This window comes from Sturnus vulgaris, chromosome 5 (genome assembly GCF_052056855.1).
Source record: "Sturnus vulgaris isolate bStuVul1 chromosome 5, bStuVul1.hap1, whole genome shotgun sequence".
In the NCBI taxonomy this organism is placed as follows: domain Eukaryota; kingdom Metazoa; phylum Chordata; class Aves; order Passeriformes; family Sturnidae; genus Sturnus; species Sturnus vulgaris.
In genome coordinates, this window is record NC_142247.1 from 70,661,745 (window position 1) to 70,678,305 (window position 16,561).

Below are 16,561 nucleotides of genomic sequence, written 5' to 3' on the forward strand. Positions count from 1 at the left end.
TTTATTCTATTCTATTCTATTCTATTCTATTCTATTCTATTCTATTCTATTCTATTCTATTCTATTCTATTCCAGTACATTACATTTTCTTGTATATTGTGTTATATGATGTTCACTATATAATACTAATAATATTCTGTTATCTTCCCTCATGCTGTGCTACACTTGGATGTTTCAGTAAAAGATTTCTGAGGCACAAGTCTGCTGTTACTTATCCTTTCTCCATCTTTTCCACAGAATGTTTCTCAGTCTAAGTCCTGAACTTACCTCCAGAAGTTCACAAGGAACGCCAGCAGAGTCTTTCAGCTCTATGACAGGTAAGAGAGGTGGGAGAAGTGATGTGTTTGGAAGAGGGAAGTGTACAGGAGGGGAATAGAGAGGATGGGAGCAGGGTTTCTCAATAATCATAGAATCATTTAGGTTGGAACAGACCTTCAAGACCATCTGGCCCAACCATTAACCCAGCACTGTCATGTCCACCACGGCAGTCCCCAAGTTCCCCATCCATGTTTTTTTTTTAATACTTCCAGGGATGGTGATTCCACCATTGCCCTGAGCAGCCTGCTCCAGTGCTTGGCAGCACTTTTGGTGAAGAAGCTTTCCCTAATATACAGCCTGGATATCCTCTGGTGCAGCTTGAGGCCGTTTCCTCTCATCCTGTTTCTGGTTACCCAGGAGAAGAGCTCGACCCTCGCCTGCCTGCACCCTCCTGTCAGGGAGTTGTAGAGAGGGAGAGCTTCACCCCTGAGCCTCCTTTTCTCCATGATGAGCTCCTCCAGCTCCCTTTTGGTGCTCCAGACCGTTCCCCAGCTCAGTTTCCTTCTCTGGACACATTCTAGTGCTTCAATTTCCTTCTTGTAATGAGGAGCCCAAAACTGAACCCAGGATTCAGGTTGTGGCCTCATCACTGACAAATTCAGGGGGATGGTCACTGCCTTGTCCTGCAGACCCCACTACTTGTGGTACAATCTAGCAGTATTTAAGTTAATTACCTCAAAGTTAGCTTAGGAAAACCCCCATTGAGCGCTATTGTAGCTATTGCTGACAGGGCTTCTCCACAGCTGCAAGAGCAGCAGGACAGGGCAGCCAGTCTTTGCTGTGTTGATGGCACTTAGTTTAGCTTGAATTTTGTATATAAACTGATTTTTGTTCACACATGTGCCCCTAGTTTAGGGTGACCAATCCTGTCTCATCAGAAACTCAAAGCTGTTCTGGAGTCATCTGCACCTTGGGACCAGGAAGTGACTCACTGCTGCTCTGAAGAGATTTAAAAAATCCTTTTAGAACAAAGCTCATTTTAAAAAACAAGTTTGCAACCCCTTATTTCAGTGTCTCACAACCACTAAACGTGGCTTATTTTTTTTTTTTTTTAAGTAAAAATATCAAAATTGGGAAATTAGCGTGACCACTAGATGGCACAAACTGCTCAAATATACTTCCCAAAAAGCTGAAACCTCTTGAGCTACAGACAATATACGGGAGAAACAGGTGCTGAGGACGCTCAGAGCCCTACCATCAATCTAGATGAACCTCCCCAGAATTTCGTGAGGAGGACAGGATCTCAGTAGGATATTTTGTGCTATGTGTCCATTGGGGTGTTCCAGGAGTTGTCCTCTCATGGCTAAGATTCTTCTGGAAGGAAGTTTTCATGCACTGTCTGCCCTGAGCCACCTGAATTAGTGCTGTGCAGAGACTGTTTCTCAGAATAATTAAATTTTGCTAGTTTGGCTTGTACCTGAGGAGAAGTGCCACAATTTCTGTGTCTGATGAGATAGCCAGCATCCTCTTCCTGTATTGAATTCCACACCTGGAAATTTCCAGTGATCCAGGTGAGAAAAGGGTGCACTTGCAAGGAACAGACTTGTGACTGCCCTGACATTAATCCCATCACAGACCAGCCATTCTGGGAAATTATATATATGGATGTACAGCAGTGTCCCAGAAACAGTCAGACATCCCCAGCACCGAGGACCTTTGGCAGAGACTTTGGGTGATTTTCATCTGAATAACAGATTTGGAAGTTTTGAAATACTCTGCTGGACCATGGTGCAGAGAGCAAATGGCAGCAGGGAGATCAGCAGACACTGGGACCCCAGAAAATACTTTTCTACTCTTCTCTTCCCTCATGGAACCCTACCTGGAGGGCTTCATCCAGGTTTGGACTTTTCAACATGACAAAAAAGTGTTGGAGCAAGTCCAGAGGAGGCCACAAAGATGCTCTGGGGGCTGGAGAACCTCTGCTATGGACACAGGCTGGGAGAGCTGGATTTGTTTAGTGTGGAGAAGAAAAGGCTCTGGAGATACCTTATTGCAGCCTTTCACTACTTACAGGGAGCTTGTATAAAAGAGGGAGACTGACTTTTTATCTGGACATTTAATGACAAGACAAGAGGTAGTAGTTTTAAATTAAAAGAGGAGATGTTTAGATTAGATATTAAAAAGAAACTCTTTTTGCAGATGATGGTGAGGCACTGGAAAGGGTTGCCCTGAGAAGATGTGGATGCTCCATCCCTGGAAGTGTACAAGTCCAGGTTGGAGCAACCTGGAGGCATCCCTGCTTATGGCAGGGGGGTTGGAACTAGATGATCTTTACGCTCCCTTCCAACCCAAACCATTCTGTGATTCTTTCAGGAACACAGGCACCTCTCAGTGTCAGAATTGGGGACCAGCAGATCCCATCCAGATGTTTCAAAGGAGATTGCTTAGATTAAGACCTGAAGGAAAATATGGAATACAATTCCCTGAACTTCATGGTAATTAATTTTACCTCTGGACATTTATCTATGACTACATGACTACACCTGTGGAACCATTTGGGACTCTTGCCCATTTCTGTCACTAAATGATAGTTTGTTGATGCTTTGGGTACATTTAGTTGCTGGTTCAGACACTTCTGGTTGGGCATTTAACCCTGCATGAGGTCACCAAGGTGCCTTGTTTCTGTGTTAACACAGAGAGACTCCTTGATGTAAAATGATCTGTTCCAGGTGAAATGTGTATGAAAGCTCAACTGTTGGATCATGCCTCTCTCTCTGCTGTCTTTGCTCATGCTGGCTGCAGGCACATCAGGAAATTTAATTTGCTGAGCCCCCATCCAAAGAACAGCTGCTCATCTTGCTAAGTCTGCAAAAGTCAGCATGGAACATGTCTGATGTGAACACACCTGACTAACTGCTTGTCTTGGACTCCGGCAGCATCCCCGGAACAGTGCCTGCCATGTTCACACCCCAAACCAGCAGAATGTATTACAAGGAGGAGCAAGAGGGGATAATGTGAACAATCAAGACCCCAGGCTCAATGTTCATTCAGCAAACCTAACTGCATGTGAACCACATTAAAACACACCTTGTTCTTACCCACGTGCTGTGTCCTTACGTGCCCTTGCTGAGGGGAGCATAAGCAGAACTGGCTGTTCCTAATCCCTTTAGGAAGGGCAGTGCTTTTCCCAGCTCACTCTCTCATGCCCGTTGGTTATCCTGTATCTGCTGGAGGATCCTGTTCTGGCATGAATACCTTCCTTTCACCAGGTGTGCTTAGGCTCAGCTTTATTGCAACATCTTTGCAGAGTCTCACTGTTCTGATACACCCTGGCCCCCAGATCCCCACCTGGGCAGTAGAAGATGCAGAGTGGCCAAATGCTGCAGCTGGTGAGATTTGGATGGTATTCCAAATGCCTCCTGACTGTGCAATGATCATTTCAAACTGGCAGACATCTCCTCTTCCTGACCAGAAACTACTGTTACCCCTAGGGTTAGCAGCTACTTTTGACTTGCTTTTACAGAGATGTCTTGATTCCTTTTAGGTTTCCCAGAACAGGAGAAAAATCATGCTATATGTATTGGTTTGGATGCCTATTTTCAGCATTTATAAACAGACAATGTAAGACTTTTACACATCTGTGTCCTCAGGGTAGTGGAACACAGAGCAGGCTGAGACCATCCTAACTTCAATACTAAGGGCACATGGAGCTGCAGTCCTATTTCTCATGCTGCTCCATGCACCTCTCTGTCTGAACTAGGCAAGACGTGTGGGAGCTGAAACTAACTGGAAACAGATGAAAAATACTTAAAACCATTTTTTTGATGTGTTCTTAAGCCAGGTCTCAGCGTGAACCACCACGGTCTCTTCACTGATTCCCAAATGGATGGTTGAGACGTCTTCCACCACACCTTGAAATGATGAGGAGCTGAAGAAAATGTTTCCAATGTCTTCTGGCAGGGATCAAATCAGTAGAGGAACTACTTGAGGTGTCTCTGGGGGCCTGAAGCATCTATCCCAGCCTCCATCCAGCTTTCTGCCAGCATCTTCTCTTCCCCATCCACATCAGCCTTTCATCATTCCCTGCAGTGCTGTCCAGTTCTGCAGCTCCCATTGAAGATGTGGCCACTACAGAAGCTTTGTACCTGGCAGTGGTCCCAGTGGGAAACGGACTGGACAGGTTTTGGATTCTTTCCCTGCTGTTGGCAATGCCAGCAGGGTGTCGTGTGTGAACTCAGCCTCATTTTGAGCCATCAATTTACTAATAAGGAGTTCCAAAGATGCCATGACCTTCCCTTTGCTCCATCTCCAGCTGCCCTCTTCCCTTCTGAAAGGGGAGCATCTCAAAAACCCGTATGAGATGTGGAGGACACAAAGCTTCAGAAAGGCCAGAGAGACACTGAGCCACTCACTGGACTGTTACTGCCACGGATGGGAGATGAACCACAACAGCTGCAGTCCCTGGTGGCCCAGAGCTGGAAAGGAAAAAGAAGATACAGTGGTTTTTATCACATCAGGTTTCTGCGTGCAGCACAGGGCATCTGCCAAATAAAACTAAAAAAACAAACAAAAAAACCCCACCCAAACATAAATCAAAAAAAACAAAACAAAACAACAAAAAAACAAAAAACAAAAAAACCCCCAAACCAACCAACCAACCAAAAAACCACAAAAAAATCCCCCAAAACAAACCCCAAAAAACAAAATAAAAAACCCAACCAAACTCAAAACAAATGAACAAACAAAAAACCCCAAAAAAACCCCAAAATCAAACCCAAACCGAAAAACCAAACCAAAACAAAGCAAAAAGAGGAAGTTCCAATGTGCTAGATTTGGAAGTTACTGCTATCATGGAAAAACAAAGTAGGAAATACACCTGATTTGGGGTGAGGTGAGCTGTGCAGACACAAGTTCCCAATGCCTGCAGGTGAGAGCAGCCGGGTCGGTGCCAACTGGCAGTGCCATGGCCCCAGGAACGCCCCTGGCAGAATCCAGCCTGTGCCACCCTCACCCAGGCATGGTCTGGCAGGAAAGGGCTCTGCCTTTGGGAAACGGAGATCAGCCCAGCTTTGTCCAGCTCAGAAACACAATCTGGATGGCAAAAGAGAGGAGGAATTAGGTATCCTGGCCACCTTGGCGGTCGGGCGGCTGCCAAGGTGAGGATGAGGAGGAAGCCCTGCCCTGCCCTGGGGAAGCTTTTCTAAGCCAGCCAGGGCTCTCCAGATGGAGAGTAAGAGAAGCTTTCCCTTCACAGACGGTGGAACCAGAGGGTTTCACCACCCCTTAGGAAAGCCCCAAGCTTGAAGCACCTCCTGGGCTTGTGCTCCCTAAGCGTGTGGGTAGGAGACGCTGGCACCGGGGCAGATCCTGGCCCTGGCTCAGCTCACAGCCAGGTGTAGGAGCTCATCCCCTCAGCATTCCCCGAGGAACTCCGGCTGATGGTGCCGGAATGCCAAGTGGCAGCACCTCGGGGTCCCCCAGCACCGGCCCTGTCCCTCAGGAGACCGGAGAGGGCTGGAAAAAGAGCCCCAAACCCAGCGGGGCAAGGCCGCTCCCGCTGAGGGACCCCGGCTCCCGCTGAGGGAGCCCGGCCGGGGGCTGCGAGCCCTGCAAGGATTCCCTGAGCTCAGGAGGCCGCCCTGTGTGGAAAAGGGGCCGGTCCCGAGCCGGGAAGGAGGAGGAGAGGGTGGGTGTGCCGCTGTGTGTGCTGTCCCTCCGGCAGCGGGGCTGGCTGTGCGCTCACCGCGGGGCAGGAGCCCCGGCGCCCCGCTCCATCCACCCACCATGATCCTCTGGCTGTGCCTCTGCTGGGGCTTCTCGCCCTCGGCGGCACAGCCCGACTCGGAGCTGATGGCCCGGTACCTGGAGCAGCAGCTGCTGGCGGATTACAGCATCGTGCAGCAGGTGGGTTTTCAGGCGGGGGGTGTTAGGGACCATCAGCGAAGGCGGCTGGCTTGGCTCCATTTCACCGGCAGTGCTGACAAGTTTGATAAAAATGCATTTATTCCACCTGTCCGTGCTGCTCAGCTCCGTGGGGTTGTGCTGGAGGTGTTATCCCGGAGATCACCCTCCCGTGGCGGTGCTGCTGGCCCGGGACGGGCTCGGGCGCACATCCATCCCCAGGCTGTGCTAACCGGGCACCGCACAGCACAGGGGAGTCACCGCCGTGTGCTGGCCAGGCTCCAGCCTGAGTAATTCCGAGTATTTCAAACTCCGGGGATAGTCCTTTCTGGTCTTACTGTACTTGATTTTTAACTCCTGCTGGATGAAACAAACCGCATGAATTTCAGCTTCTAAAACACTTCTTGACAATGAAAGAAAAAAAAATAAATTCTACAAGTGAGGGCTATTATGTTGTGTTATTGTGTGGCTTAGATTCTCTGAGGAAATGGGATTGAAAGAGTAATGAACTTTTTGCAAGAGTTTGGGTGGTGGTTTGGGAGGCTGTGATCTATTTCAAGTGGAAAGTGTCCCTGCCCATGGCAGAGGGGCTGGAGCTAGATGATCTTTAAGGTTCCTTCCAATCCAAACCACTCGGATTCTATAAAAACCTGAGCTTCAGGTCTATGCTCACATCTGTCAGGTCCATAAGAGATACCGCGTGTGACTTTGGGCCACTTAGGGCATCAGTCATTTATCTAAATTTGATCAGATCTGAGAGGTTCTGGAGCACCTGTGGAACCCATATGGGCCTGAGATACAATGCAGGAACTATGGAATACATGTGCCTTGCTGGAGGTCAGGTGGGATAATCCAGTTTGTCTAAAATGTCAGTATTTGTCTGTATTTGGCATCTTCTGCCATGCAGCAGGTGGGAAGAGTGGGACTCTTCATGTATATCTGTATCTATCCCACCTAGAATAGAAAGAATCTCTCTCCAGAGCCATCCACATCTCTCCCCTATGGGGACACCAAAAACTTTGTTGTCAGTCCTGATTACTAGTGGATGCATATTCCTTTTTGGGGAATTCAGCCACAAACCATCACTGTTTTACAAACCCACCTGTCCAAGTGGGAAAGAGTATCTCCATCACTGCAGTGGAGTGGTATCTGGGATCACTCACCTGCTTTAGGGGGAAAATCAGTAGCAAAGCTCAAAGAAGTGGCTCACAGTGCTGAAATAACCTGGTTGATGTTGCTTGAGGCACATGAGGGTGTTTTCTCAGAGCTGTGCTGCTGGCAGGTCAGTGGCAGCAGTCACTTCCCCCAGAAAAGCAGTGATGTGTAAATAGGTGTGGTGACCTGGTGTCCTGGGTCAGCCAGATCTAGAAGAGGACATCTGTCTGTCCTCACTGTACACCTGAACCAGGCTGAGAACAGACAGCTGTCCCCGAGATCGAGACACTGCACTAGGAACAAATCCACTGCACAGCTTATATCCCATACACCATGCTGGGACTAACAGATGGCAGAAAGTTATGGGGTCACTACTAGCAATTATCTGGCTTTAATGAGTATGTTGGAAAGCTTTAAAGCTAAAGGTTGATGGCAATTTGGAAATTGTTCCATTAAATGATGCCAGTGAAACTGCCTGATTGGAACAGTCAATGGACTGATAACAAACCCTGCAGCAGTGTTTTGGCAGTAGTCATGAAGTCCTAGAAAACTGGATAGTGCTATCTGATGATCCTTAGCTCCTCACTGATGTCCACTGGTATCCCCAAGACTTTAGAATGTGGTTCTTGAAGGAGCCCAGTCAAACAGTCTTCTTATGCAATTAAGCAAGCAAACAAAATGGGTTTTGGTGGGGAAAGATAAAAACAGCAGTCAAGTTTCCAGTTTCACTGATTAGTCTTTAAAAACCCTTGTGACCATTCCATACAGAACAACAGGTGGATTTGTTCCAAAAGGTAAGCCTTCAGTAAAAAGTACTGAGGGCTATTGATCACTCATCCCTGTCTCTGCTCCAAGCAGAGCCAACTTCACAGACATTTATCTGTCTTGTTCTGAAGACTTGCAGTGATGGAGACTCTGCAGCCTCTCACAGCAGGCTTCTGAGGGGCTTCATTTGTCTGGGATAACCCAGACAGAAAGTTTCTTCCAAAATTTAAGATGCAAACAATTCCTCTCCTCTCCTCTCCTCTCCTCTCCTCTCCTCTCCTCTCCTCTCCTCTCCTCTCCTCTCCTCTCCTCTCCTCTCCTCTCCTCTCCTCTCCTCTCCTCTCCTCTCCTCTCCTCTCCTCTCCTCTCCTCTCCTCTCCTCTCCTCTCCTCTCCTCTCCTCTCCTCTCCTCTCCTCTCCTCTCCTCTCCTCTCCTCTCCTCTCCTCTCCTCTCCTCTCCTCTCCTCTCCTCTCCTCTCCTCTCCTCTCCTCTCCTCTCCTCTCCTCTCCTCTCCTCTCCTCTCCTCTCCTCTCCTCTCCTCTCCTCTCCTCTCCTCTCCTCTCCTCTTTCCCAAGGGAGCTGTTTTCCCTTGGTTCTAATTTTACGAGATGTTGGCTAAATAATGCAGAAGGAAATAGAAAAGATTCTCATGGATGAAACTTTAATTTCCCCATTGGGCATTCCTGAGCTTTTCAATGCACGATATAAACAGACATAAAATCATCTCTTTGGCAAGGGCTGCTGCTATTTCAGAGTAAATCAACTGAAAGGGCAAATCAGGTAAAAAAATATTGTTGCATTCTTCTGCTCTCTGGGGTTCCACTGACATTTTAAGATGGCACTTGGCTTCCCTCATTGACAAAAGACTTGCTTTGGGGAGGGACTTGATTTGGAGATGTTGAGCTGAGTCTCACATAATGAGAAGAAGTCAGAGGAGTTGATAAGAAAGGTGAGACAGTGAGTACAATTGCACTGTTGTAGGTGAAGCACTTTGTTTCATAACAAGGTCTGTGGCTGAATTTAAATATCTTTATTCCTGTTTTGCACAAAACTAGTGCTTTTCTGTCAATAAATACACAGTACCTATAGAGAGTATTTAGCCAACAGATCTGCTCTTGAGCTAATATTTATATAGCTGAAGCTGTAGCATTAAATTAAACTAGTTATAGAACCATAGAATGGTTTGGGTTGGAGGGGACCTTAAAGAGCATCCAGTTCCAAACCCTTGCCATGAGCAGAGACATCTTCCACTAGACCAGGCTGCTCAAAACCCCATCCAGCCTGGCCTTCCATACTTCCAGGGATGTTCTTAGCATCCAGGGCCAGGGCTAAAGGCTGACCTTCCTGCCATCATATAGAGAGAGGGTCCCTTGCCAAGCACCATTTGCAAAACACCCAGCACCTCCTTGCCTGAGACAGCCACATTCCACTGCTGAGCTTTGATCAGTGGGTCTGTTAATACAGAAGAGACTCAGGTTTTAATTTTAACCAGAGGAACATTTGAACCTGGCCATGGGTGATCAGTCACACAGCCCTGTGTCTGGGATTAAACAAGTGACATGTCTGCTGTAAGCTGAACAGAATCCACTCACTCCCTTAACTCTTTGCAGGTTGCTCGCCGTGTCCCAAGACAGGCCAAATTCCTGCAGAGGCTGGTAGGTATCACACCCTGTCTTTATTTTACCTCATGGGAGCTACACTTTCCATGGATATATAGTGTGTGTATGTGTGTGTGCATCCCTGTGCCCAGGAATTAAATATTTGATGGTAGAATGAGATTCTGGGTAAGGAAAAAACAAGAAATCTTCATTTTGGTCAATGCAACAGGTAGAGGTTCTTCTAGTATTTCCCAATCCATCTTCTCAAGCCCAGATTTGGAGAAAGAACATCTAATGTTACAAACCTTAACAACACAGTAAACATAAGCCTGATGAATTTGCATTGAGTTTGCTTTGAAATTTGAAGGTCTCTGTTGTTCTCTGACAAAATCTCCTGGAGAAAGGAAGAAAACAAGGAAGCCAATATCCTTCTTTCAGCACAGAAATCTAAAATTTAGATGATGAGAGGAAGCCAGTGGAATTGCTGTTCATGGCCAGTGATTTTTCTGACTTTACTGGGGGAGTTCCCAGTTGAGAACTGGTGGAAACTCATTTCACACACTGAGCAGCCATCACTTTAACAGCTTCTGGTCCCCTTCATCTTTGACATATTAGAATCAGCAGCCTAGAGAGAAACTCTCAGGCTTATTACCAGTTTATTACTTCTAATCTGAGAGACAGTCAGTTTGTTTTGATGAAAGTAACTGATAAAGGCAAAAATACAGAATGGATTTCATTTGTACTCAGCTCTTTTTCTGTCCTTCCAAATATATTTCATGTAAACAAGCATACAATAATTTTTTTGCTGAGAAAATTTCAGCTGCCAGTTCATCATCAAAACCAGGACACCTCCACAAAGCACCCAGCCTTCTTCATAGCAGTGTGCTAATCTGCTGCCTTGGCATTCCCTCATTTAATTTTTAATAGGGATGATAAATCATGGTAATAATAACATTAAACAAATGGTTTGTTTTGCTTTTTTTTCTTTTTCCTTTGAGCTGCCTCTCATTTTCTGAAAGTCTCAATAAAAAGTGCAGAAAACAAACAGGCATTTGTGCAGCTGTAAGTCAGAGCACCAGGCACTGATGGATTGTGCAAGAGCTCCAGGGAATGCAACACAGGAATCACAGAGTGGAACTCGGGCTGCCTGCCCAGCCTGGCTGAGCAACCTGTTTGGAAATGGCCTGTGCCCCCACCATTTATATTTTCTATATACAGGGAATAGCAGATCCCTTCCAGGGATGGGAAGGTAAACCAATTCTTTCATCCTCAGCTCTGTGTGATGCCTTTATTCAGTGTTTGATTTCCCCAACAGCAACTCACATCCACCAGGAAGAGGGAGGGATGTTGAATGTCTTTTTTTGTTGTATTTTTTGGCCATTCCTCAGATTACAAGGATATCAGAACTGGAGCTTATTCAGTGGGATAGACATATTTGCCCCATCCCTGAAAGTGTCCAAGGCCAGGTTGGACAAGGCTGGGAGCAACCTGGTCTAGTGAAAGGTGTCCCTGCCCATGGCAGGGGGTTAGAAGTGGATGGGCTCTAAGATCCCTTCCAACCCAAACTATTCTGTGATTCTATAACATAGATCAGCTATAAACAGCAGTGAGTGGATTTAGCAAAAAAACCCTAAGGGACTTTTTTTTCCCTATAAAATACTATTAAGCTACTATTCCTACTATTGCAGCAGGGTGTTGCAGATACTAAAAGTTTGCATGGATTCAAAAAACATTTGTGTAAAGTAATAGAAGACAAATCCACATAATACAAATATACCACAAAAATACCACCCTTGACTCAGGAGTTCCTTCAACCACAAATTACTGAAAACTGAGATAATATTTCAGGGTAGTATCAGTGCAGGTTGGACTGATTTTACACTCTCCTCTAAGCATGTGCTGTTGATTTCTGCCAGCAACAGGCTACAGGGTTAGAACAGCTTTTTTCTCACCCAACACAACCATTCTCCTGTTGTTGTCCTAACAAGGGCAAGTTCATGCTCTCTGTCACTTTTGGAAGACTTTCTGAGTTTCTGTGAATCCATCAGTGCATTTGCAGTGTCAGACAGGTCACTGCAGAGCCACTCGTATCTCAAGTGAAAGGCAAAGGGCTTGATCCTCTTTTGTTGATCATCTGTCAGCTACATATGAACCCACAGTTTTTGATGAAATGCAGCACATGGGACTGAATGCAGAAGGTCTGACACCAAAGAATTTGCTGTAGTTTCTGATTATTTCCATAGCTTCTGTTATTAAACCTTCTGTGTACCTTGCTATGCTACAGGCAATTAGTGGCATGGAAGACTGAATGACGCACCAGCTCATTATATCTGAAAACATTCCTACAACCCTGTTTCAATCAAAACTCCCCATCTTCTCCACCTTCAGGGTAATGAGTCTGGAAAGCCATGCCTATGTATCAGGGAAGGTCCTAAGAACAGCAGGATCTAGTTCTAATTAACAGCAGTTAATTAAGCAGTGGTCTAAGGGTGGGACAACAGATCTGTGCAGGGGTGTTCTAGCCTGGATCCACAGATCCATTGCACTGATCTGCCTGAAATCAGTGAGGTGAATCCAACCCTGGAAGTTCTAATCTCTTTCCATTGTGGTCCATGTGAGCTGAGCAGGATCCTGGACACAGAGCACATTCCCCAGGTAAAGATAATCTGTCATGACTAGGTTCATCTGAGACACGTTATCAGTCTTTCCAAGCCTTGCAAGTGCAGGCAGGCAGGGCTTTATGCCAAGTTTCTTGGTAAACCTGTGTTTCCAGTGGATCCTCATTCTTCCCTTTGCCTGGAATTCACTAGTCCAGCAGCTTGGTTAGTTGGATGCTCAGTTACTTCTGATGCCATCAGCTACTGCAGAAATGTTCTTGTTTCATACTCAGATAAACACTTGCTCCCTTTCTTAAGCTGTTTGCCAACATTATTTTAGTTCTGAAAGAAAGCCTGGACATGCAGCTGAAGAGTCTGTTCTTGTCCTCACAACTCTTACGTGACTGTGAGATTTTTACCAACCTCAATAGGAAGAGTCTCACTGTATTTGGTTAGTGAGGTTGCTCTGTACAGTTAAGTACATTGAAGTATTCCAGGAAGAAAACATTTGAGCTCCATGGAGATGTTGCTGTCAGAAAAAACATTAGTCTGGAGAAATGCTCCAACTCAAGACTTGTGCACGAAAACACATTCCCAAGAAGCAGAAATTGGCTTTCAGCTTCCATTGCTACATCATGTGTCATTCACTGCTGTCTCTGCTGCTTCTCTGCTGGAAGGAGTCCAGTGTGGGCTAAAAGGCTTAAAATACTTTGCTTGAGATGTCACAGTGTCAGTTTTTTTATTAAGTCTCTTCATCCATTGGCAGAGACTTTCAGGATGGATTCTCAGCAGAGGAGGAACTCAGTTGACTCCATTGACAGCAGTTTCTTTGTTTACATAACTTAGGAATCTGACTGGATGAATTTGAAGGCGCTGCTTTTCATAAATGGTGATGTCAGTCTTTCAAGAAGTCTTCCATCTGCCGCTGTGCACAGTGCACAGGGCAGGGTCTGTGACACAGTTCTGGACCCCATGGGGACATATTTTGGTCTTCCCAGGCCACAAGGGAATAATCCTGATCCTCTCACACAGTCAGAGTTGAAGGCTTCAGTTGAGGACACAGATGGATTTTGTCAGGGTGTTTCACAACTTAAAGGCTGGCATAAGCAGAGCTCTCAGACCTTTCCCGAGCACTGGACAATGTCTGTGGCCTCTGTGCATGAACAAAGGCAGCCCTGTATTCCTGAATTACTGTTTGCAGCTCACCTGAAATTTTGATGTCAAGCCCACCTTGCCTATTGCTGTCAGGAGGTCTGATACTCATTGGGTGGGGGTTCGCTAGTCTACATTAAATATTAAATCCACTGAAACACTGAAGGGGTGAGTTATCCAGCTGTCTGTTTAGAGGTGACCTTTTGATTGCCATAGGAAACCAGGCCTCGGATGTCGGAGTTCCAGGTGAGATCCACGATCATTTCCCGGTATGCTTTCACCACCGTGTCCTGCACCATGGTGAACAGCGGCTCTGAGGCACGCGAAGCAGTGTTTGAGATGCAGATCCCAGCTGCAGCTTTCATCTCCAACTTTACCATGTAAGTAAGTAATGCACAGGCCAAGTCTATGGATGCCACGACACTAAATACAAATCCTCAATGTAAACAGGGAGGGAAACTATTCTATTTCCCATCTGAGTGTCTTTTAACCACTTCCTTCTCCTCCTCTCTCTGATTTGAATGAGAGGACTCTCTTCAAGACCTCAAAAACCTTTCCAGAGAAAGCTTCAGCAACACTGGCAGATATATTTATCTCACCTGACTGACTGTAATGCCTAAGAATCTTCTTGTTATTTCATGTTCTCCACATTGTCAGTGGAGCAGAAGTCAACTCTAACCAGCAGATAGGTTTAGTGGCTGCTGGAGGTGTGAATGATAAACCAAATAGAGAGAAACCTCATAGTGAAATGACTAATGAATTAAACTCTTGGTCTCAAACATATTTGGTTTGATAATGCTCAGATCCTCTCTACAGACAGATATTGGGGCCACAGCTTCAGACCAGAGGGGTTAGGGGTTCACTCTTTAAGAAATACTTCCATTTAGAGTGAATAAGAAGAAGAAGAGACTTTTGCCATTGTACTGGGCTGGTATTTCCAGACAGGGAATTTCTGAGTTGGCTTCTGTCCCAGAGATTTGGGTGGGCTCAGGAGAATGACACCAGCAGCACTCTGAGATTCTTCTCACATCAAAGTCTGTGAACACACCTGCAGCAAATGTACACCTGTCTCTGCACTTGGGTGCAGAGTGACCATGCTGATATCTCTGATCTCTCCAGGAGCATTGGCAACAAGACTTATTATGGAGAGGTCACGGGGAAAGAAAAGAAAAATAGCACTAATGACAAAGAAAGGCACAAGAAACCTCCAGGCCCCACAGAAGGAAGGTGAGTTTTGTGCATTTGGCTGGGTTCTGGGAAGTGATGCATTCTCCTGCCATCTTTGTCTTGGCTGCCTTGACATGCCCATCCATGCATTTATAGGAAGGAGCAACTAATTTGAATGTCATCTGCACTGCCTGGTGTCATTCCTACACTCTAAGCCATGAAAAATTGCCTGTGGCCTTTTCTAACCCTTTTTAAATTCCAAGATGCTCCAGGAGGTACTACGGGGGGAAGAATTCTTGTTACTTCCTGAATAACAGAAAGGAAAATAAGGGTGTTAATTAGACAGAGTCATCCACCTCATTCAAGAGGGAAGCAAGAATATACTTTATTTATATAGAGCAGTAAGTCAACAACGTTCAGTGGTAAATGCAACAGGTGTTCAACAAGTTTCAATGGGAAGGTTCAGTTGATTGTTACAGGGAACAAGGTCAGGCAAAACGGTTGGAGGGAGAGGAAGGAGGTAATGTGTGATGTGTATGTGTCTTGGTTTGAAAGCCAGGTGTTTGTTAAGAAAGGCAGAAGCCTTTCTTGAAATTGAGAATGTAAACCCCCTCCCTCCAAATTATTACAATTTTGAAATTAAGGGGCTCTCAGGCAAAGATATGGAAATAGGAACAACAGTTCTTTACTAGGAAAAATTAAAATAGAAATACAGTACTACAGAAAAGAAACAAACCCGAAACACTGACAGAATCAGAATCCAACCTGACACCTCATCAGTCAGTCAGGGTGCTGGTAGCAGTCCCATTAAATGGTGGCTGCAGTCCTCCTGGAATAACAGGATGTGGTCAGTTGAAGCAGTGCTCCTGTAGAAGGTGCAGTTTTCCTCTGAAGGTCCAGTGGTGATGTAGAAGGGTCTGGTCTTCCTCTGGAATCAGTGGAAAAAGGCTGCTCTGATGTTCCAGATCTCAGATTTTATCTAGGTAGGAAAGGCTTGGCTCCTCCCCCTGGGTGGAGCATCTCCCAATGAGATGATGTAATTTTATCAGCCATGCAGTGGGACTCAATGGCCCATTAACAGGAGATATCTCCCTGGAGGAAGGATGGGTTGTAGAAAAGATAAAGAACACTGCCCCTCCTGGTTTTTAACAGATGACCCCTTAACAGAGAATATCTCCCACAGAGATAAGGATCACTGCCCCACCTGGTTTCAACAGATGGTGATAGAATATATACTTTTGGTTACATCCTGCTTTGCAAGCCAAGACAATATGGGATGTGAAGGTGTCTTTGGGTTTTCCTTCCAGGGAGAATGGCTATGAGACATTCAAGGCCTCTGTCTTCATCCCTCGCAAGATGCAGGCCAGGTTCATCCTGCACTATGAAGAACTTCTGCAAAGGCGTCTGGGGAAATACGAATACACCGTCAGCATCCGGCCCCAGCAGCTGGTGGGGCGGCTACGAGTGGAGGTGAACATCCTGGAGAACTCAGGAATCGTGTCCCTGGAGGTGCCTCCCCTCCGAAACAGCAAGCAGAAAGGCAATGGGAAAGCTGAAGGTAAGGAGAGGTTTTATGACGCGTGGTTCTGTTATCTGTGGGGCCTCGATCACTTCTCAAGAAGTGGCCTGGCAGGGTTGGATTTGTTTTCTCTGGATGGCTGTGTCTGTGTGGTATCTGTGCCTAAGCTTTGAGGACTTTGAAGCTTAATGAATACAGGGCTGATCCCATTCATCTCAATAGGGGTTTTTATTTTTTTGCTATTGTCTTTAAGAGCTTTGAACTGAGCCTTCAGGCCTTGTGCTCAGCACTGGAGCAGGCTCTTCCCTGGCCTCCACATCTCCTGGGAACTGTTTATTTTAAGTGAATTGTTTTTTCCATCCCTCCATGCCAAGGAAGATAGGAAATCCTGCACTTCAGAACATGGGAAACTCCAAGAGGAAAATCCATATTTTGCCAAAGCACTAAG

General features: G+C 46.0%; 1 protein-coding gene across 1 annotated transcript in view; it reads left to right on the forward strand.

Moving 5' to 3' along the window:
- The first annotated feature begins 6,027 nt into the window (after positions 1 to 6,027).
- ITIH5 (inter-alpha-trypsin inhibitor heavy chain 5) overlaps positions 6,028 to 16,561 on the forward strand; it is a 43,959-nt gene continuing 33,425 nt past the window's right edge. The window contains exons 1-5 of the mRNA XM_014884758.2: positions 6,028 to 6,162; positions 9,691 to 9,735; positions 13,644 to 13,807; positions 14,547 to 14,654; positions 15,902 to 16,152. Of these exons, the coding sequence (XP_014740244.2) occupies positions 6,043 to 6,162; positions 9,691 to 9,735; positions 13,644 to 13,807; positions 14,547 to 14,654; positions 15,902 to 16,152 (688 nt within the window). The 5' untranslated portion in view covers positions 6,028 to 6,042. The remainder of the gene's footprint in view (positions 6,163 to 9,690; positions 9,736 to 13,643; positions 13,808 to 14,546; positions 14,655 to 15,901; positions 16,153 to 16,561) is intronic.